The sequence below is a fragment of the Harpia harpyja genome, chromosome 4 (genome assembly GCF_026419915.1).
Source record: "Harpia harpyja isolate bHarHar1 chromosome 4, bHarHar1 primary haplotype, whole genome shotgun sequence".
NCBI lineage: Eukaryota > Metazoa > Chordata > Aves > Accipitriformes > Accipitridae > Harpia > Harpia harpyja.
In genome coordinates this window covers 74051519-74074215 of record NC_068943.1, presented here as the reverse complement: position 1 = coordinate 74074215, position 22697 = coordinate 74051519, and the positions used below count along the sequence as shown (strand labels likewise).

General features: G+C 40.2%; 1 protein-coding gene across 2 annotated transcripts in view; it reads left to right on the top strand.

Moving 5' to 3' along the window:
* GRM1 (glutamate metabotropic receptor 1) overlaps window positions 1-22697 on the top strand; it is a 204995-nt gene that overhangs the window by 154577 nt on the left and 27721 nt on the right. For both annotated transcript variants that reach the window (XM_052784794.1, XM_052784795.1), the window contains exons 5-8: window positions 3142-3388; window positions 9378-9546; window positions 11419-11545; window positions 17079-18009. In XM_052784794.1, the coding sequence (XP_052640754.1) occupies window positions 3142-3388; window positions 9378-9546; window positions 11419-11545; window positions 17079-18009 (1474 nt within the window). The remainder of the gene's footprint in view (window positions 1-3141; window positions 3389-9377; window positions 9547-11418; window positions 11546-17078; window positions 18010-22697) is intronic.

The following is a 22697-nucleotide window of genomic DNA, read 5'->3' as shown; positions in this document are numbered from 1 at the left end:
TCACATGACTTACAATTTTCCTTTGCTTAGTGAAAGCTAAGGTCCCTAAAATAAAAAAAAAAAAAGTAAGAAAGCTAACAAAATACTTTTCTATTTTTAATGTTAATAAACCCTAATGTTCAAATTACTCATTGTAGATCAAAGGTATTTTTTCCAAAGGGTGAGAGAGGAAGCAAGAATAAAAGTTTCACAGTCCAGAGTTTTGCTTTGTTCTTTTTTACGTTTCAAAGACCTACTGAGGAAAAATACAACTTTACAGAGAAGCCCCATAACAACATAATATAGTTCTTACATTTATTGAAAAGCTGTCCTATGAAAACTTATCTGAACATTGATTGCCTCTGTTTTGTCTCTGGCTGAACATGATTTCATTTATTTTAAAAGCAGCACACATTTCTTACTGATTGTCGTAAGTGAATTTTTACAAGCTTAAATGCATAAGTATATCGATAAGTTATAATGATGAAAATGAAATAAAATGGATTTTGACTGCAGGAAGTTAAGTTTAGGTAAAGCATGACTTCTCACACTGGATTTACTGGAAAATATACATATAGGGATGTTTATATTACTGATCTGTAGATAATTCATCACCATATGATGCTTCACATGTTGCTTTCCACTACAATTATTTCTATAGGTGACGTTAAGGCCGTCACCTCTGCAGTGTGGAACTATATGCTTGGAGCCTTAATGTAAGCTAGATGTTCACTCCTAATTAGTCAAAAGCAAATCCTCCCACCATCAAATATTTATTATCTTTGGAGGTATGTATATTACATTGAAATATGAGAAACCAAATGCATGCTTTGCTGACTTAATACATACTTGAGGGAAATGGCCTCTTTTTAGACATTTGCAAGTTCTGTTACATTTAGTTTTCTACCTCCGGCAGCCACATGAATGCTTGCCTCAGGAAATGCATATGGATGCTATCATTATCTCCTGCAAGTGTCACTGATGTTTACGTTCCTTTTTTTTTTTAACTAATTGAGATATTAAGGAGGTATCTGAGATAAACTCTCAGGTAGAAAACAGTTGATAGTGAGTGCTGTGCACTATCAGTCATTTTATGATCTATTCCATGACTTGCTGCCTAGAAGCTTCACAAGAAAGAGGGGACTGCTGTGCTGAGCTCAGGGGCTTTCCGCCTCTCTTTCACATAGGGATGGAGAACACATTCATTTTCTATCTACAAGAAAGCAGAATCAGTGATAAATTCACAGTGTGTTAATCCTAAGGGACTAATCAGCAGATAAAACACACCTAGAGATAGCATATACAGACCACACATTAACATGTTTAGGCAACAAATGTCTAGACCATGCTGTACGTACTATAAGCAGTACATAAGCAAGGGTACGTATAGTGGTGTACTCCTTGCTTCCCTGGGTAAATATTCTGTCAGCTTACATATGAGGTTTCTATTCTTTCTGTGTTTCTGAACATGGATCTAAATAGCATTGGCTTCACGTGATTTGAATGGGAGCTATGAACTTTCTCCTGCAAAGCAAGTAGCAGATATGTTGCCTCTGGGAAATATTTCTCTAGCTGCTCCTTGCTTGGTGGTGCTGGTGCTGAATGTGTGGCAGTGAGAGGAGCACATGAACTCATTCAGTCAGATTATGCTATTTTCACAATGCTTTTTTAACTTACCGTCACAACTGCTAGCTATGTTCAGCTCATCTGGAAAACAGTTGCTGAAGCAAGACTTTCTTGCCCAGTTGCAGTGAGTGTCCTGTGCGAGGAAGACCCAGAGAAAGAAACGTAGACATACCTGCCTTTGAGATCTCCGCTATCCTAATGAATCCCTAGTTGACCTTTCTGAGTTGTAGGGCAAACAAGCTGAGAAGACTGGCCAAATGAGAGCCTTTTCTAAAGATAAATATAAGGATAGTCTTCATGATTTGATTTGATTTGAAAGCCATACGATATCTATATTAGGGTAAGGAACTATTTTTTTACTTGAAAGTTTCAGTGAAGTTGTAGATTCTCCTCTTTTCTTCATATTAAAATGACAACTATCTTCTCCAACCTGGATTTGAGAAGTGTCAGTTAACACCTAGTCTCTCACACATCCTACTTCTCTAGCGTAGACAAGGTGTTACTTAGAGAAAGTAACAGAGACGGGATTGCAAATGCCTGTTAAACACCGAGTAACGTGGGAGGTTTACAGATAAAAGCATCTTGCGGTTTGGAGCATATTGCGATAGAATGACTCAGGGGGAAAGAAACAAAACGGGGAGGTTTCTTACCTCCAGCTCCCTCGGGACCCTGGCAGCACAGGTCTGCTGTGACTCGGGGTCGGCGCTGACAGTGTTCAGCAGCTCATGACGGGGAGCGGGGGAACGGCCCAGGACCCGGTGGGGTCTGATGTGAAATGCAACCGCAAATGGCACCCTCTGGTAGTGCCTGCATGTCAGATGGGAGCTAAAACCTACGTGTGGGGAAAACCTCCGCTGCCCCATTGTTTCTAATCAATGGACAAAGATTTCGGTGTCTGCTCATGCTGCAGTTACATAAAAAGTCTTTTAGTTTTACAAACTTTGTTTGGCTTTCTGTAGCAATCCCAAATTGGCATATCTACTACTACTTTTAGTTAAAATGATTATTTCTGATAACTTGAGAAGCGGTGCTGATTTAGGTTGTTTGCTTATTAACACTGAAAGGGACATTGCTATCTTAGCCCTCAAAAACATGAGATTTCAAAAAAAAAAAGATCTTCAAATGTGACAAAAAGTCAAATTTACAAGCAAATTGCTTTTAAAAATTGTTCTAGCTGAAATGTATCATTCTGATGCTGGGCTGTTTAACCCTTCTTAGCATAAATAACGTTGTGGAATGACAAGTAAAAATTCCAAAAAGAACAAATTAAAGCTGACAATTTGATTAAACTGGTGCTTTCTCACAAGGCATTTCACTTTCAATGAATTAAAGATTTCTGGGGAAAAAAACAAGTGGTTTGGTTTGGTGGTTTTTTTGCTTTTTTTTTTAATTAAAATCCCTGGCTGGTACCTTGTTTATGCTTCTAAAGCTTTATAAGAGAAATAATAACATCCCTTTTTTATATCTCATTGTTTTTTCGTATTTTCATGTTATTTCACCTTTGTATATAACAACGCTTTTTTCTTCCTGTTGTAGGCAATGAGAGCCTAGAAGAAAATTACGTGCAGGACAGTAAAATGGGATTTGTCATTAATGCTATATATGCTATGGCTTATGGGCTACAAAATATGCATCATTCCCTTTGCCCTGGACATGTTGGGCTGTGTGATGCTATGAAGCCAATTGATGGCAGCAAGCTCTTGGAGTTCCTTCTCAAATCCTCGTTCATTGGTGTTTCTGGAGAAGAAGTTTGGTTTGATGAAAAGGGAGATGCCCCTGGAAGGTAAAGAGATGTTTCATCTCAATTAATTAAACCAGATGTTGGAAGGGGGAATGTTGCTGGATTTGGTGATGGAGATTTCTTTGGCTGTTTTGCTGAAACATATAGCATATAGCTTGCCTACTGTGAGACATGAATGGAGTTATCTGGATTAGTCTTACCAATAGCCAGGAATAACACTGGTAACACGTGATATATTGGTAGCTACGGTGTGTATTGAGACAGGAACTACAGTACAGCCTGTAAAATTTCTAGAGTTTCAGGAGAGGACAAACCTGAGGTATCACTGGGGTTCAGCACCAGGGTTTTAATATGTATAGAGCCTAATACAAGTGATTGGAATTTAATGAAGCATTTGCTTGTTAAGTGTTTAAAGGTAGGGCTGTAGAGCACATCCTTTTCCAGCTGCAGCTCTGCTGCATCCTTGCCAGAGACTATTTAGTTCTGCTTGGTGAACTCCTGTGTGCTCTCCTCAACTTGCTTCACTCCAAATAAGATCGGCTGTCCCAAAGTTTAAAGATAGGTCTGAGTAGAGAAGGACAAATAATATTTAAATTTTTTTTTGCCGGAAGGTACTGTGTTTCACTCATTTGTGGTCTGGTAAATTCCAACTGTGGTAGCTGCTACTGCCTACCCCTCCCCAGCAGACACAGCGCGTACCCAAGCCATGGGTGAGACAGCAACTTTGTGGACTTGGATGTTACCTTTGTTTGTCTTATGGGAGCCAGCTGACAGAAATCTTTTCCTCTTCACTTAGTTCTGTGGTCTCTGTGCAACTATTTTAAGTGTGACACCTCCAGATGGATTTATTTTTTATTTTTTTTAGTTTTTTTATAAATAAGTTGAATTCAGCTGCTGAAGTACACAATACATTATTAACCAAAACCTACTCAGGGGTTTCTTCACTGAAGTTAGTTTTCCTACTGAGTTATTAAAGTATTATAAAAGACTCTCTCACACCATCTTTGGGCTTATTGCATAAATGCATCTGAGTGCCAACACTGCACGAAGAGAGTACTCTGGAACAAACAAAAGTTTGCAGTCTGGCATATGCCTTCAAAGTGGCCTTAAAGCAACTTGCATCTCTATTACTAGCCTTTTTTAGCAAAACTGACCAAGTTTTTTACCATTTGCTATTTGCATTGCTTGTTATGTTTAAACGGTATATACATTTAAACTGCTTGTTAAGTTTAAATGGTAATAAAAAGCTAGTCAGTTTGGTCTTCTTGTTGATTGTTGCATACTTCAGATTATTTTAGTCAAAGATATAGATGAGCTAGGTCAGACTTTGAAAGTAGAGGGAAGCAATTCCCTTACAGTCAGATACATACTTATTGACACAAATGCATAAATCAAGTCTTTGCACATATAATTTAGACAATACAGAGAAATTACTGCTTAGTGTAGCTTTAAGTTTATTACACACTGTTTATCCCCGTGAAAGCATTACTCCAGCTTTGCATATGCTGCATTGTCTGCCTGTTAGTTATTTGGTTTGATGTTTAGGTGTAATTTTCTAATTTTAGCCCAAATCTTATTTATTATCTTGTCACCTGAGAGCATTTCCAGAACTCTTATCAGTACCAAGCATAGAATTAGAATGAACAGTTCCTGAATTCAAAATATAGGAGAGGTTACATCAGGATATTTCTCTGAGTAGGTCAGAACAATAGAATTTATTCCATCCATCATTTTGGTCTATAGCAAGCTTCATTTCTCTTGATTCCCTGGCCTATTTAGAATTTGATGAGTTATTTTAGGTAGGGTTTTTTTGTTGTTGTTCCTCATTTATATTTTCACAGCTGGAGTTAGCAAGTTTGGGCAAGGAAGTTCAGTTAACCTTTTTGTTATTCATGCTGTAATCCTTGGATCAGTCTGTGGCATTTATGACATGGGCAATATCATATCAGAGAATAGTGGTGTGTATATGAAATGTGATCTGTACAGTCTGTCAGATCTTTGTATGCCAGCAGTAGTTTATGCCCATGCAGAATTGTATTTAGCTCCAGATTAGCCCTCCACATGGAAAAGCTCTTTGTGGATGAGTGAACGGACCGTACCACTGTATGAATACCCAAAAGACCTTTTGTACCGCAGCAAAATGAAAAGATAACCACCACATACACCACCTAAATACAGCAAAGAGAGCCAGATCTGAAATTTCCTAGTTTTTTAGCTTTTCTATGCCAGTGCAAGAATGTCACGCAAATATGTAAGAAGTTTTTTGGTATTATGTTACTATATTATGGGAACAAATCAGCTTCACAAGAGGCAATAAATCAATATTCCTTCTTAGAAGGCAGCAACATTCCTCATACTTTATTTTCAAAATCTGTGAGGTTCTTTGAGCAATTGACTCTCACAAGTACCTAGTTACAATCATGGTGGGCAGAGCAGATAGAGATGCCTGTAGTTATGTTTGCCTAACACATAATTTCCTATTTCAAACCCTTTACAGCTTCATCAAACCTTAACCATTTGTTTAGATATAACCCTTTTTCTATTTCAGGCTCAATTCATGGTTTCAAGCTTTTATCAAAATGAGATTAGATAACATGAAGCACATTTTCGAAGGTTTATGTCTTCTGTGCAGAATCTTTTCTTTGAAGAGCTTTTATCCAGAAAGGTGAAGCAGGCATTTATCAGAAGGGCACAAATGCAGTCACTTAACTGACTGTACTGCCTCTGGGAAAAATGACGTGGATGTAGCTCTGGAAAATCAGCAGTATGTGCTCACTATACTGTCATTAAGACCATGCTGTTAAAATTGCTGAAATTTTTACTTTCATTGTGTACCTCCCATTTCCTTTCTTAGTATTAATCATATCACTCGAATTCCTAGAAATGGCTGGAGAAAGTGTGAAGGATGCAGTAGTCAACATGACATCCTTCTCTGGGCCTGTGCAAGGGACGGGGGACAGATCCATTTTGACCTCTTGTCTATTCTAGGGTAACTGCCTGCTTTTAGTTTATGGCAGGTATGAAGAAACTTATCTCTCTAGGACAAACAATTTGTGTAGGCCCCTGACCATAAAACGCTATGTGACAATGGGCAGGAGAACTTTCAGCCCCTACAATGGCCCTCTGATGTATGGACAAATGCTGAGGTCCACAAGCTAACAGTTTGGTTTACCCTAACTAGACGTGGACATAGACCCATGTAAGACTCTCTAGTTCAAAATTCCCAGCAGCTTCAGACATGGCAACTCCATCAACTCCAATGCTTTGAGTAAATTATCAAATGTATAAAGCTAAGACTTCAAACTTGCATACAAAGCAATTTTTTTGTTAAATACATGTGGTTGGTTTGGAGTTTGGCTTCATGGGTGGCTGTTTTGGCCAGTTACATCCCAGCATTGCTCAGCATTGCTGTTTTCCATTCTGCCCTCCAGGATAGCAAACCTCACTGCCAGTCTGGTATTATGGCTGTGGAAGAAGGTAACTTCAGCAATCTCAGACTAACCAGAGTAAGAATGTGCCTGTGACCAGCTGGCTAATGATCTGGCTCACCTCAGAAGTAACTTCTTCATATGACACCACCTATTTGGTTACATCATTTCCCAATATATCAGGAAGCTTGCTCTTATATTAAAAGAAGGGTTCATTTTCTTATCTGCAGAATGTTTTCATGGCTTCTGTAAATGCTGCCATGTGTGTGTGAAATCCAGCTGCGTCCATGGTCCTCACTCTCTTAGAGTTTCACAACTCTTGTCAAACCCACTTCTTTTTGGATAATAATTTTTAGTTTGGACACATCCCAAAACTGTTAAAGTTGTACATATGTGAGTAAGGGCATGGGGGGAAGTATTCTAGTGCTGAACTTGTCCTTACTCAAAGCAGAAATTTTTCATTAAGGAAAAGAAGGAAAGGATAAAGAACTTAAGCACGTCTCCATATAGCAAGTGTATTTGTTAGACCACGTTTTTCCACTTAAAATTCAAGCCACATATTAAAGCTGCAAACATTGTACTACAACTTGTCATATGCAAGACTGTGTAAGAGCTTTTAGTCTGCATACTTTATTCTTTGACAGATAACAGATAGAAAAGGTAACAGTATTAGAAGAAAGTGTAAGAATGGCTTTCAACCTAAAATCATATCCCTGAAATTGCCAACTCTTGATTGATATTGCATTAATGCCACTCTGTGCCTTGTAATATATTTTTGCAAAAATGAAAACAATCTGTGCAGGCTCAAAAATTCCATTAAGGGAATGTGAGGTTTTAGTAATTTTTTATTCCCCTTCCTGAATTCATTTTCCAGCCCAGAGGAACTGGTTTTTTATCAGTCTAATACAAGGTCACACTAAAATCCAAGTAGGTTCTTCTTGCTAGGAAGAGGCACGTACATTCCTGCTCAATTTTATTCCTGTCTGTCGAGTCTACATTATAAAGTGCCCAGCTCTTATTGCTTCTTGCTATCTGGATTCTTCACAATCCTGAAAACAGTATTCCATTTTTTATGTTCTTTTTTTTTTTTTTTTGCAAGAACTGGGATATGAGAATGAATTGTTTCCTAGTGAATTTGAGATTTACCCCTTTTCTAAGCAACTCCTTAATTAGTAGCCGATTGCCAACCAATGGAGCAGCCTGCTGCTTGGAGCTCCACTGAACTCAGTGGCAAGAGTACCTTTTCCCATGTGATTCAGTGAAGTTCTGCAGTCGCACTAACATTGTCTGAGCATGCAATATTTGCAAGACTGAGGTCTAAATACAGGTGTAAATATGCATTTCTTTAAATCATCTTTAACTAGAGAGATCCCAAAGATTCAATTAAGAAAAAACAGGCTAGAGAGTAATTCTAGCACCTCTTTCCTCTATGAAGTGCAGAGAGAGTTGAAATTTTGCATGTTTGAACCTCACCACGGAAAAGAAAGAAATGGATATATCTCTTTGCCCACAACCGAGCATCCCAGTTTTATTTGTGGCTCATACTTTGCTTACCTTTCATTCCTAATGCACATACAGATTAGCAACACTCATTATAAACAAAAGATTTTTTCCCCGGAGACTGAGACAATCCACTAGAGTAAAACAAGGCAGTAACTCCCAGGATTGGAAAACAGGATGCTTTGTGATTTTCAGCTCCAGTGCTGATTTCTGGTTCACAGCCCTCTTTTTCTGGTCCTTTTTTAAACAAAGCTCTCCCCCTTCTCATCTTAAGAGGCCAGCCTGTAGGTCCAGCTTCTTTTGTGGTTCTTCCTCTCTGTGCACTCTCTAATATTCATTCTCCTATTCTTGCTTATTTCCTACTAAGAAATCACCACACTTAATCACTGCTTTGCACTAACCACGTTCTGTGGGTTAAAGAAAGAGCAGAATAATTAGCACACACCAGGCCCAGCACATGGAAGGCAATGATGGAGGCAGGGAAGCTGAATGTTTATTGTAGCAGCGTTTTATGCTTCCTTTACATTAGCCTTGGGAAGATCTCTCTTACTTGCTTAGGGCGAGGAAGTAAATTTTGTGCCTGAGCTGTTAATTTTCCAGACAGTTTCACTGGGTTGGGTAATACAAATAGTTGAACTAGTGCTTACAGTTAACTTATGGCATACCGGTTTAGTTAGTTTGAGCATTTCTACTGGTTACTTTAGAGCTCCCTGCAGGGGCTAAACTGCAGCCAACCTGTATGTAGGCACCAAGCAAATGTTAGACATCTTGAAAAATGGCTGAAAAACACACTATCCAGACAGTGCCTACATGTGCATATTTAGCAGAGCATGCTGTCTTTGACATGCAGTTCTTCCTGGACACACAACGTTTTACCCACAGTTTTATGTAAGCAGGGCAGGCAATCGGTAATTGTGTGGCAATCAGAGCTGTCATTTCCCATGATTCTGCTGCAAATCCTACAGTATTTGGAGTTTCCATGAAACACTAGTCCCTGGTGTTAAAGGATGACTTCAATATTTATGGAGGCAGAAGGAGAAGGGCAAGGTAAACTTTCATCCTTTGTGTTGCAGGAGAGTGACTCTCTCTTTTTTCCCTTGCAGGTATGACATCATGAACCTGCAGTACATAGAGCCCAACCGCTACGACTATGTCCTCATTGGGACCTGGCATGAGGGTGTGCTGAACATTGACGACTACAGGATTCAGATGAACAAGAGTGGAATGGTCCGATCAGTGTGCAGCGAGCCTTGCTTGAAGGGCCAGATTAAGGTGTGCCTCAGACACTTACTTTCTGCTATAGAAATGTGAATAACCAGTCAGTGTTTTATCCCTAAACACAGGCAAGCTTCTTTCAAGCCAAGGTATAGGACTTCCTTTTCTTCAGGAAAGCCAAAAGTATAGAAAGACTCCTAGATTAACATTTTACTCTTACAATCCCATGTACAGGCCTATGGTTTCTAAAATTGTCCTTTGTAGTGATGTAGAATCTTCTAGTGTGACAGAATTTGAATTTTACCTTATGCAAGAAAGAACAAGATTTTCACTTAGTCATTGCCTACAACATTCAGTGGCTGTGATTCGCTTGGGGGCTGATCCTGAAAATAACGTGACCCATGGGAATCCAGTATTTTGTTCCAGCAATAACACCTGCAAGAAAAAGGAAAAAAAAACCCAAACAAAAAGCCTATTTGTATCTCATGTTCACAACAGGAGGTATGGAAACACAAGTGAAATCACTCTGTGTTTACCAAACAGTAGCGCTTGTATCAAGTTACAAATAATTTGCCACCTGCCATGTCTGGATGACATAAAGACATGTTCCACCGCTATCAAAATGGTATGGACGCAGTAAGTTTGAAGTGGCAAGAAGCCCACTCAGGGAAATCACCTTAGAGCAGAACTTCCCTTTCTAATTTCATTTAATAAGCACACTTGCAGCTTTTTAATTCTATATTGCTACTCTAAGCAATAAGTGATTGATGATTTGGCAAAGGCATAGTGACATACTGCAACAGTCTTGGAGGGGAAACATTATCGGTATTTACTACCCTCCAAACCGTCTTTTCCCTGTTTTTGAGATTGTGCAGTTTGTGTATGTGTGTATATGTAAACACCATGCATACAAAATGCCAGCTTCAGCTCCCATTGAAGTCTATTGGACTCTCTCCACAGACTGCAGGAGGAAATGTTAACAAAAAAGCCCACAAAGCCAGCATTCAATAAAACAAACATTTTGTATTTCACTACTGCACTTAGCTCTGCATATAGATGGATAGGCAGATCCTAGAGACAAGGCTGGATTCCTCCTTCCTGGCAAAGAGAGACAGAGTCTTTGTTGGAGCCCCACGAGCTTGGAGTTATTCTTAATCTTTCTTTCAGACTAAACGTCATGAAACTAGCAGTCAAGACAAGGGAAACATCTTTTCCACATTGGATCATTATACTTAGCAGCCTTCACAGCAGAGAAAGATACAGCTTTCAGCGACAGTTGTCTCCAAAAGAGCTGTTCCGAAGTATGCTCTTGGTCACTGCATATTGGTTTTATTTTCTACTAGGACCCATTACATCCTTTTAGAAGTAGATTTTTTAATTTGCTCTTATTTGAATTTCTATTTACACTAGTATAATAAGCCCCAAAGAGACTTCAATGTAAATCAGAATTTATGCGTGTGTGCATATGCTTTTGTATATTATATATACGTATGTGCATGAATCACTCTGTTTGAACCTTTGACTTTGTTTACTGCTTTTTACTGTGCAATAGTTAATAAGCGTGGGTTGAGCTACTTGTCCTGACCTGAACCATTTCTCACATTAAACCTCTTCTCAAGTTTGATTGAAAATATAACACTTACCATGCCTCTGTACCAAAGGGAAAATGGTTTTGTACTTTCAACTTAGAACTGCTGCCCCCAAAACAAAATAAAATTGTCCCCAGAGATTATCTCTGAACTCCTAAGCACAAATTTTAATATGCAGGGGTAGATACAGAATCAGGATTCGTGTTTTCTAGTTGTTTGAAATGTGCCGTACACAGGAATGCTGTCATATTTTAAACAGTGCAGGTGGTACCTGTTTGCTGGGGAGGCTTCTGTATTGTTTTATAGAGGATCATGGCTGAGGATGTATTTTGCCTTACAGGTGATCAGGAAAGGAGAAGTGAGTTGCTGCTGGATTTGCACTGCTTGCAAAGAGAATGAATTTGTTCAGGATGAATTCACGTGTAAAGCCTGTGAGCTTGGCTGGTGGCCGAATGCTGACCTGACAGGTAGGGACGTGTCCCTCCAAATGCATTCCCATTTGACAGGGCCCAAGGAGAACGGTGTGGGGTGGAGATTAAGGTGGCAGCATGTAGAGATATTAAAGGTACACACTTAAACACACATCCCAATGCAGTTTAGGGTGAGTGAAAAGTATCTTTTGGCTCAGTTCAACAGCAGTGACAATAAAAATGGCAAAATTTGTACCAAGAAGAAATGACATATTCTGTCTGTTCCTCCCATTCAGTTAACATAAGCATTGATAAAGCTGTTAAGACTACTAATGAATTTAGCAGCATTTCCTGCAATTTTAGCAGTGATTATCACAAGAGCTGAGTGCATCCTTGTCAGATTGACTTGATACTCTTTCTGATCATTCTACTATGCAATTAGTAATACTTTATCTGGGATTTCAGGGCATTCAGGAACTGACTACCAGACTTTTGTTTGGTATAAAGATCATTCTCACTGCACTCGCCACCAAGAGGAACATCAACAAAATCCTAAGAAAAACTGGCAGAAGAAAGGGAAACGGCTAGAATTGGTCTCTCCTGTGTATATGTTTTGGATGAGCTGTATGCTATGTCACCTTTCTGTTATTTTGTACCTATCAAGGTCAACTTCCACACCTGCTCTGGGCTTTGCAATAACCATTACCCAAAGAAAACAGATTTAATGCACTGAGAAGCACCACCTTGACCTTGGGGTTTGCTTTGTATCACTGTAAAAGGCTACCGACACCTCTGCCCCAGGCTGCAACTGCAAATCTTGGCTGTCAGTATTCAGCAGGGCATCATTCCTAGTCAACGAAACAATCTGACTACCTAGCTAAAGATCAAATGTGCAACTTATCACATCTTTGTCCTTTAATATGACTGGCTGGCAACTAGAAGTTCCTGCAGTATTTAACACATGGACAAAGCACTCAAACCTTGATTAAATAGTTCCAAGAGATACTGTTAAGCTAGTCACTGAAGCCAAATGAGCTTTCAGCAGATTTATTTTGAGAGGGAAAGCTGGCCACTTCTCCAGCTAAAAATATATTATTAATCACAGTAAACTGGGAAACTTGACCCATTGTCTATCTTGGTTTTTTATGGAAAATAAGCTATGGTCGGATGTGTGTGTATCTGTCTATATCTCATACCTCTCACCCCAACACCCCACCCCGGCTCTGGTGTGCAACTGAACCTACTTCAAACAGATTTGTCAGGGTACAGAAATCTCAGTGATCATTCAGTTCCTTCAAGTTTCATGTAAGTGGGTTGTAGGAAGAGGAGTTCTTGAAAAATACCTTCTGTAACGGCCCCAAGTGTGGAAAAATGTCTTGTATTACTAGACACCAGAAAATCCACAGCACCCTTCATAAATGTTCTGACCATTGGAAAAGTTCATATTCAACTCCCACCTCCTAGGACACCAGTGTCTGCTAATTTTAAAGCAGATATCCATAGAAAACTGGGTTCTGTTAGTCTTGGAGGTTCGCAGAATTCTATGTATCTATTATTCAGGGAAGAAAACAGGGACTTCTTTTTAATCAGTAAGGCAGAACAAGAACATAGTGAGAGATCAATGTGCGCTTGAGCGAATATGGTTCAGTGCTACCAGCTGTCCAAAATAGCTCAAAAGGGGGCATGTCAAAATGACAGGCGCTGCTGAAAAGAGTTGAGAAAAGCATCAGTGCTGGAAAAAATCTCAGGGGCATGTTGCAATCTATTAACTTTTAATGAAATCAGTAGATGACCTGCTGATTTGTGTTTCTTCTCAGCAAGGAGACTGGACTGCTGCTGTTCTAAAATCACAGTAGCATCAGCCAAATGACAGCATAGCCATCGACTGATTTCCTAGAGAACATCAAAATGGCAGTCTGCTCCTGCACAGCTTCTTCATTCTGTCTTATCAAGCAAAACACTTCTTTTTTTAACCGCTGCAATTCATTTACTTGAATTGCAGTACAAAGTACAAAGTTGTGGAGAAAAGCTGATGCCATCCTAACCTTTAGAAAAGGGAGATTGAGCTAGATAAACTCTAGCTCTTGAACTTTGTAGGAGTCACCATTGGTACCGTTAATTTGGAATTCTCTTTTTTTGCCAGGATTTCTCCCATCAAATGTGTTTTTATAGCTTGCTTTTGTGTTATATTCATACCCTGCCAGTCACCATAGCATCTAGATACAGACTTTAACATCTCACATTTCAGATTGTTTTTCCTTTTGCCTTACATCTTAAATGCTAAACATGTATGCAGTTTTAGTCCCATTTTCCATCACAGATGGAGGCTCTGAAATCCTTAGTCCCTTTAAGAAACGTGAAGCACATACTAACCCATTTCCTAAGACATGCTTTTCAAGGTGCTCATTGTCTCCATTTGAAATCAGTCTCTGTTGCTCAGCAATCCTTTCCTGACATTTTAATTTTATTTTTAAATGTACAAATTTTTTTTAGATTGCTTCCCCTAAACATGTGTTCAGTCAAGTGGAGTCAGCAGGCAAAAAGGATTTCTCATTAAAGATGATAAAAACCTGACCTGACAAATAGTCACTAAACCCTAGTATCTTAAGGCCTTGTGCCAAGAAGAGGTACCTTTTATAGTATCAGAATCTAATACAAGAAGAATGAATGTCAAGCTAGTAAACCCAGTTTACATAAATCATCTTAAATAAGCTATAAAACAAGATAGGACAGGAAGTTTTATAGAGTTATTATGAAATTAATCATAAAGGTTTGGGGCCATCAGTTACTTGGGATGTGTTAATGACTTCAGAAAACATCCTGAATTGTCTTATTGGCCTTGCAGTATGAATATAATTTAAAAAAATAATAATTAAAAAATCTATTAGACTTCTGCTCTAGGAAATGATTCATGGTTAAAGTGCAGGGAAAATAGTAGATGAAAGCTACGAAACAGCTTTTTACTAGAAACTTTTAACTGTAAAGCTTTGGCCACTAGTTCTCTGATTTTTTGAGGTTTGGGTTAGTAGTTGTGGGGTTTTATGGGGATTTTTGTGGCGATGTTTTTTTAAACCTGTAAGTGCACCATTTCCTGGGTATCCTCCCCTAGTCTCAACAAGGTTCCCTAGCCCACTTTCTCCCAGCTGGGAAATGACCCACCTTCACAGGAGCTGACAACCAACAACTGTTTGCTGATATAAGCAGTGCAGGCAGCTTTTTGCAATGTTTGTAGCATATGTGGCTCTTAGGTCTTGCTGGTGCACAGGAATTACACTGATTTAACGAAACAGATTTCTAAGACCTTACACAGGGTAAGCTTAAAGGAACCGATAGGCTTAACTACCATGCTGAATCAGGGCTAAGGCTCTGAAAATATCATTTAAGATGGAATAATATGAATATGGCTTTATGTTGCTAAGCTTAAAGCGCGCACTGAAACTTAACCCTTCCATCAACCACAGACTGGCTTCTTGTTTAAGAAAAGCTTTGCATGTATTCATCAATGAGCAGGAGCTTCTGATTGTTAGTCTTTTATTAAATCAAAGAAGGAGCCAGCTTCCACTCAGGGCTGCCGTGGCCAATGGCCAGAGGCTCCCACTTACAATAAAAAGCTTTTCCTTCATATTTCACCATAAAAATACCGGTTGGGAGAACAAGTTTCCTCACTTATCTGACTCTTGAACAGACCACTTGGAGCAAACCAGAATTCCTTTTCTTTATAAAATAAGACTTCCAGTTGCACATACTATCATTTCTATTGGTTTTGATGTTACTGGTATCTGTAACATCATTACCTGTAGTTAAGTCAGCCCAGTACTCTTAGAGGCAATGAGTACAGAATTATAAGACATTCTTTCTGTTCATATGACATTGGCAGACATTAAAAATTTGAGCAGAAATTTTCCATGTCAGGACTTTCCCCCAGGCTGATTCTTTTTAATTTCAACAAAAAACATTTTTTCTTCTTCTGTTTCTCAAAATGAGGTTACAGTAAAAGTGGTCTACCCTGATTCATACCTCTGCTTACTTCTCCTATATTTGGAAGGAAGGACTTTGCATTTTGGTAGAGGTGTCAGCTGGTAATTTGTGTCACCCTGTGGAAGATGCATATAAATTGAGCAAAACTATGGGCCTCAGAAGCTTTTAGTTCATAGAGGTTGGTTTCTGCAGATATACTCCATACTGAGGAGGAAGGGGCTGAGCTTGACTTTTTCTCATCACAATATCAGGGCCCTTGCTTCGATGTAGCAGCAAAACTGAAAGGAATAAAATGCCTCTCTTAGAAGCTCGCTGACACCTCCACCTTTTCCCTGCTCCTCTCAGCCACGTGCAACAACCCAGGCAGAGGTGATGAGCAGTCAGTGCAGGATGTGAAAAGCTGGATCAGCAGTGTTCGTAATGGAGGCATCTGGGTGGAGAGGTGACTGGCTAGGAAAAACTGAACTGGAAGGGAAACTGAGATGGGGACGGTGACGGACTGGGAGGAAAGATACTTGAGAGGTGGGGGAAAGGCACAAAAGGTGAGCTGGGTCCAAGGAAAGCTGGAGGAGGACAGAAACAAGAAGTAGAAGAGGCCAGGGATACTTACCTTGGGATACAGGAACATGTTAAAAGCATTTTGGCGCTATTAAGTCAAGAACAGAAATGAGGAAATGCCAGAATGAAGGTTTTCAGTAACGCAGCTTCCCAACCGTAACATCCTATTAACACAGAGGATTTTATTTTCTCTGTAAAGTTTATTGCTGGTATTACATCTTCAGCATAGTGAGGAAGGTAGCCAGAGACTCCTTTAACGAGTGTAGAAAGAGAGCAGTTAAGTACCATCTTAACTGATACCTATGTTTGCACATCTGTGCTAGTTATAGAGAGCCTTTCCAGTTATTTTTTGAAGGTATGCGTATTTTGTGGGTTTGACGTTTCCATAAGAATTAGATTACATTATTTAGTGGAAAAACAATGAGCAGAGGGTTTGACAAAATGAGAATAAGCTAATGTTAAGATTAAAAAATGCAAAAATATACTAAGAAGGTACAGTATCTCTGGTACAGTTCCATTACAACTTTGGATTTATTACCATTTTTCTGCCCATAGATCTCAAATTAATTTCTATGATTTATAAAATCAGCCTCACAAAAATGTAGTGGGTCAAGTTATAGTGATTTTGATAATGATTAAAGCAAGTTAGTCTGTGGAAGTCAAAAAGCTACCCATTCTGATTTGTAACAGTCCTTTCCCTGCTGAAATGAAGGGAGGGTGCTGAGTTTGTCTGGGTTCTGTTCCCAGCTCTGCCTTTGATATGCTGGGCTTGTCAGCAGGTATCTCACGAAAAATTACCAAAAATTTCCAAATCTCATTTCCCTTTGTAGCATCATGAGCAATTGTTTGGGACACCCAAAACTGATGGCTGTTTTTTGAACATATTTCATCCAAACTTTTCCATGCTGTAGTTCGCTCCTTTGTAAAATGTTTTAATAATCCATGGCACATAGGCATAACTAATGTTTGGATTATAGTTGGAGCCAGAAAAAAAAAAGTTCTTTCTTCAGGCAGCTACCTTTCTAACACTCTGTTTCTTTTCTGTACACTGCAGGCTGTGAACCCATCCCTGTAAAGTACCTCCAGTGGAGCAATATAGAGTCTATTGTGGCTGTGGTCTTTTCCTGCCTGGGGATCCTGGTCACCATGTTTGTCACCCTTATCTTTGTGCTCTACAGGGACACCCCTGTTGTCAAATCCTCCAGCCGGGAGCTCTGCTACATTATCCTTGCTGGCATCTTTCTGGGTTACGTCTGCCCTTTCACCCTTATAGCTAAACCCACCACGACATCCTGCTACCTCCAGCGCCTTCTGGTGGGTCTCTCCTCTGCCATGTGCTATTCTGCCCTTGTGACCAAAACCAACCGCATTGCCCGCATCCTGGCAGGCAGCAAAAAGAAGATCTGTACCCGCAAGCCACGTTTCATGAGCGCCTGGGCCCAAGTGGTCATTGCCTCCATTTTGATCAGCGTGCAGCTGACACTGGTGATCACGCTGATCATCCTGGAGCCCCCGATGCCCATCCTTTCCTACCCTAGCATTAAGGAAGTTTACCTTATCTGCAACACCAGCAACTTAGGCGTCGTGGCTCCTGTGGGCTACAATGGACTCCTCATCATGAGCTGCACGTACTATGCCTTCAAGACTCGCAATGTGCCTGCCAATTTCAATGAGGCCAAGTACATTGCATTCACCATGTACACCACTTGTATCATCTGGCTGGCCTTTGTGCCTATCTATTTCGGGAGCAACTACAAGATCATCACTACCTGTTTTGCAGTGAGCCTGAGCGTGACAGTGGCGCTGGGGTGCATGTTCACTCCTAAGATGTACATCATCATAGCCAAGCCCGAGAGGAACGTCCGCAGTGCCTTCACCACCTCAGATGTGGTGCGTATGCATGTCGGGGATGGCAAGGCACCTTGCAAGTCCAACACTTTCCTCAACATATTCCGGAGAAAGAAGCCAGGGGCTGGAAATCCAAAGTAAGTGATTGACTGCAGGTACACATCTATCTGTGTATGTCCCTCTCTTTGCCATCCTCTCTTGGTTGACTGTAGTCTGCTGAATAGTAAGGTATGTAACAGTTTTTCATCTCATGTGTAGCCGAAAAGGTGGAAATGATCCTTTAGATCTAAGCCTCAGGTGGATTTTGACATGTTGCTTCTTATTTTCTCTCCTGCTCTAAAGGCAGCCCTGTACCTCTGGGTCAGGTCAGACAGTGGCAGAGTAACCAAGTTCCATTTGCAGCTTCTCCCATCTCTCCGTGCATGTGATGGGGATCTCACACCCCTACGTGCAGTTGCTCTGCATTTTGTTCAGACTGAGGTGTTATTGTAGCCTTTTGGGAAAGGGGACCAGAAATCTATGTCTGAGTGGTTGTAAATCACATGTACTTGTCTAAGGCCACTGGGATGTGTGTGTGAAAGCTGGGGATTGAACATTAGTTTTTAAAGTAGTGTTTTGTGACAGTCCTCATGATTGTGATCCAAAAGCACCCTTTGTACTATCCCTATGCTCTATTTAATATTCAGAATTATGAGCAATACTCTTAATCATCATTAGTGTAAACTTGTCCATGTTCTCAAAAACAGTGTTGGTGTGAAAGTTGCAGAAGTCAACTGATGGTGAAAATGTACTTGCATCCACGTATATCGAACCTGTTATTTTCCTTGCTAATAATTAAAAGCAACCCAGCTGCAGCAGAGGTGTCGTGGTTTAACCCCAGCCAGCAACTAAACACCACGCAGCCGCTCACTCACTCCCCCCCACCCAGTGGGATGGGGGAGAAAATCGGGAAAAGAAGCAAAACCCGTGGGTTGAGATAAGAACGGTTTAATAGAACAGAAAAGAAGAAACTAATAATGATAACACTAATAAAATGACAACAGCAATAATGAAAGGATTGGAATGTACAAATGATGCGCAGTGCAATTGCTCACCACCCGCCGACTGACACCCAGCCAGTCCCCGAGCGGCGAATCCCTGCCCCCCCATTTCCCCGTTCCTATACTGGATGGGACGTCCCATGGTATGGAATACACCGTTGGCCAGTTTGGGTCAGGTGCCCTGGCTGTGTCCTGTGCCAACTTCTTGTCCCCCTCCAGCTTTCTCACTGGCTGGGCATGAGAAGCTGAAAAATCCTTGACATTAGTCTAAACGCTACTGAGCAACAACTGAAAACATCAGTGTTATCAACATTCTTCGCTCTGAACTCAAAACATAGCACTGTACCAGCTACTAGGAAGACAGTTAACTCTATCCCAGCTGAAACCAGGACAAGAGGTGAAGAGAGAACTGTTACTTCAAACAGCATCTCCCTGTGAGCAGCTGTCTGAACATTTGCATTCTTTATTATCTTATTGCTTTTTAATCTTTAAAGAAGCACCATAGGGCTAGACATGAGCTTAGATTATTTTTGTCCCAATTAAAAAAAAAATCAAAATAAAAAAGAACCAGGGAAGTCTATATTTCTGAGCTTCCTGCTAGAATTAAAATTAGCTCATTTCCAGCTCTTTGAGATTTGTAGGTTTCTCTGAGTCACTCAAGTTGGTTTTGATTCAGTTTGCATAAGAAATGTTTTCGTATGTCCTGGAGATGGAAGGGATAAGGATGGAGGTAATACTGTAGAAACCCCATGCTGTGCTCAATTTTGCCTTTATGCTACTTCAATACTTTTTATTTTGTTGTCAGACAGTGGGTCAGAAGAGAAGGGAATGGAGACATAAGTAACCCAAATATACATCTCAGTGTGCCATGGAGGCCATGATAAGACTGCCAGCTCCTGAGCTAGACAGAGAGGGAGCTGGGAGAGGCAGGCAGCCCTGGGAGCCCCCCATGCAGGGAAATGGCCAAAAATCTCTGTAGCTCAAGAGCTTGAATTCCATGCAAATAAAAAGATGGAGCCTGATCCACCTTCCTCTGACTCTGTGGAAGTCAGATGGGGTCTTACATGTCTGTAAGAAACTAGAGTGGTGTCTGTGCAGCGTAGTCTCTGGCTGATGCTGTTGGTATCTTAAGACGATGTCTCATGAAAAAAAGGACTATTGAGGATTTTAGATCATGAGAAACTTAGTAACTAATTCTTTGTTGTGCTTACTGTTCTTCTACTTTCACCAAAAAAATTGTACTTTAAAAGAGCCAAATGCAATATATTTAGAATACAGTTCATAATATGAGAAAATATTTCATCCTCTTCAAAAACCGAGCTTCCCCCTCAGCACTGTCACCTTAAAAAAACCAAGAGGGCTTACCTGAGCTTTTTAGCCATTTGTTTGTTGCATCATTTTAGTAAGATTTTCTTGACCTCTCTGTTAAGCCTGTGCGAGTCGTATGAAGCAAAAAAGCCCTAAAGAGTTTTAAGGTGTTCTTCTTAACCGAAAGCTCAACACCTAGTTAATATGCTTTTTTGTCTCAGGTCAAGCCTCCAGATCTTTTACACAGCATAATCCCAACCTCTGACCTAAACCTCTTGTGCAGTTGCTGCTATGTTCTTCACCTAAACGAGCACAGATGTGGAGGCATGCTAGGTTTGACAGCATGCTCTCTGTACACGGGCATGAAGAACTGAAAGCAGTATAGTATACAGACATGCAGCTTTGGAAATAAAGTCACAAGACAGCACAAAAAGTCATTTCAGGGCTTTGGAGGGTATTTTAGCTCCTAGCAGAGTCTATTGCAAAGCTTGTGAGGACATTGTGCTGACACAGATGAAAAAGTGTGAGTCACTGAGGAAACCAAGAAGGAAAAAGTAGAATTTGCTGGAGCCTTTGAAGCACCTAGATAACTCAAATGTGTAGTCAGGTCCTTCCTGAAACAGGACTTGAAACTATTGGAACATGCTTAATGCCTGCAGGAATGGCCTCCAGGCTGATTTTCAAAGTTTTTTTCATTTCCTATCAAAATCTGAGATTTACTTGCCAGTTTTTCAGTAATTCAGATCCCAGAGGATGTTGCTGCTCTTCTTGATTCTGTGATTGTCCCTCCCTATGGTCACATTTTTCTGTCTGTAAGTGGCCAGCAGTGCTTCACTGAAAATTGTTCTTTTCCAGCTGTCTTACAACAACTTCCCATCCATTTTCTTGTTCTCTCTTCTCTCTCTTCCTAGCTTGCTTTTCTTTATCTACTTTTCAGTTTTCATCTGTTTCCCTGTCTGTATCAAACGTCTCCTCTGCTAATCCAGTGAATTCCAATTCCTAAACAGCAAAGTGGCATCCCTCTAAATTAAATTGGTGTGCAGATATAGAGTTAAATTGACTTAGTTTTAAAAATGGAAACTAGTTTACATTTACAAGGGCAAGTCAAACTTATATAAGCCTTGATAAAGTACTCACATGCAATGTTGTGCTGTTAGTTTAACTAGTATAGCTTGGGGACTAAAGCAAACCAAGACACTCTTTCTTTCTCCTTCCTAAAGTAGAGCAAAAGAATTAACCAGGGAAGTCTATTAACACAGGATCTATTAGTCAATTCAAAACCTTCAGCTACATCTGGTGCTGACACAGAGGTCAGAAAGTCCTCTTGAAAATGTCTGTCCCAATTGCATTACCAACAGAGTTTCAATGAAAATAAATTGTTTAGTAACACTGGTCTTCACTTAAATAACAAAGCATGCTGCCTTTACTGATCTGTTGCACTCTAAAGATGTTATGTGCAGTCCTGAGGGTTTGAACTCCGTCTTACTTGGTTGAATTAGACTATGAGCAATTACAGCCAGCACTGTTTTAAATAGAGCCGGTTGGGAACTTTCCAGTGGAATATGTTTTCCATCAGAAAATTGTGGCGCCTCAAAATATTTCATAGAATTGGGCTTTGCTGGTAGGGAACCTCTCTGGGCTAGGGTGACTTTCTTTTTTTCCCATGGAAGGATGAAGACATTGGGAAAGTGTGAGGAAACTTTACCCCAACAGCCATTAGTTAAGGCACTCACTTATCTTAAGAGCACCTCCTTCACTTCCCAGGTGAACGCCCTATAACTGGACTGTGCACTGTCCCAGGGCAACTCTTCTCTTTTCTCTCTGTTCTTGACCAGCATTGTGTCCTGGAATAGAGAAGAAAATCCTGATGCAAACCCTTGAGAAATACTTTGCATTATTCTGTGAGAGAGCTTGAATCTGGGTCTGAGAGATCCCTTGCGAGTATCTTCAGTACCGAGCTACTGTCAGTCTCTCCCTCTTGTCAAATGAATATTTAAATATGTATAAAAAATGGAACATCTCCATCAGGACAGATGTAGAGAGAATGATATCTGCTGCTTTTATTGAAGCTTTGTGGGGACATTTATTGTTAGAGTTTGCTGCTTGATGACATTATGAGATCCTGGCTGTTACAGGATGATGACATAGCAGCACTTTTTAGGAGAGCCTTTTTAATTTTTTTGTTGGTGTTTTTTTAGCTGTGAGATTGTAACTTTTGGATACGGATCTTGCTGTGACCATTAGCCTTGTTCTCGACCACAAATGTTACTTTGGTCTACGAGGGTCAATCAGCTTGAAGAGTAGCACTCCTGTACCGTGCCTATACGATTGCTTCCCTGAGGAAGCAATGCTCCTTTCTGTACCATGTGCAGAAAAAATAACCAGTGTCATTGAAGATGCTGATCTTGAGGAGGGTTCAGGAAACACCTTCTCCAGCCACTGCTTCAAGTGGACCCTACTCAATGTGCAAGAGCCTG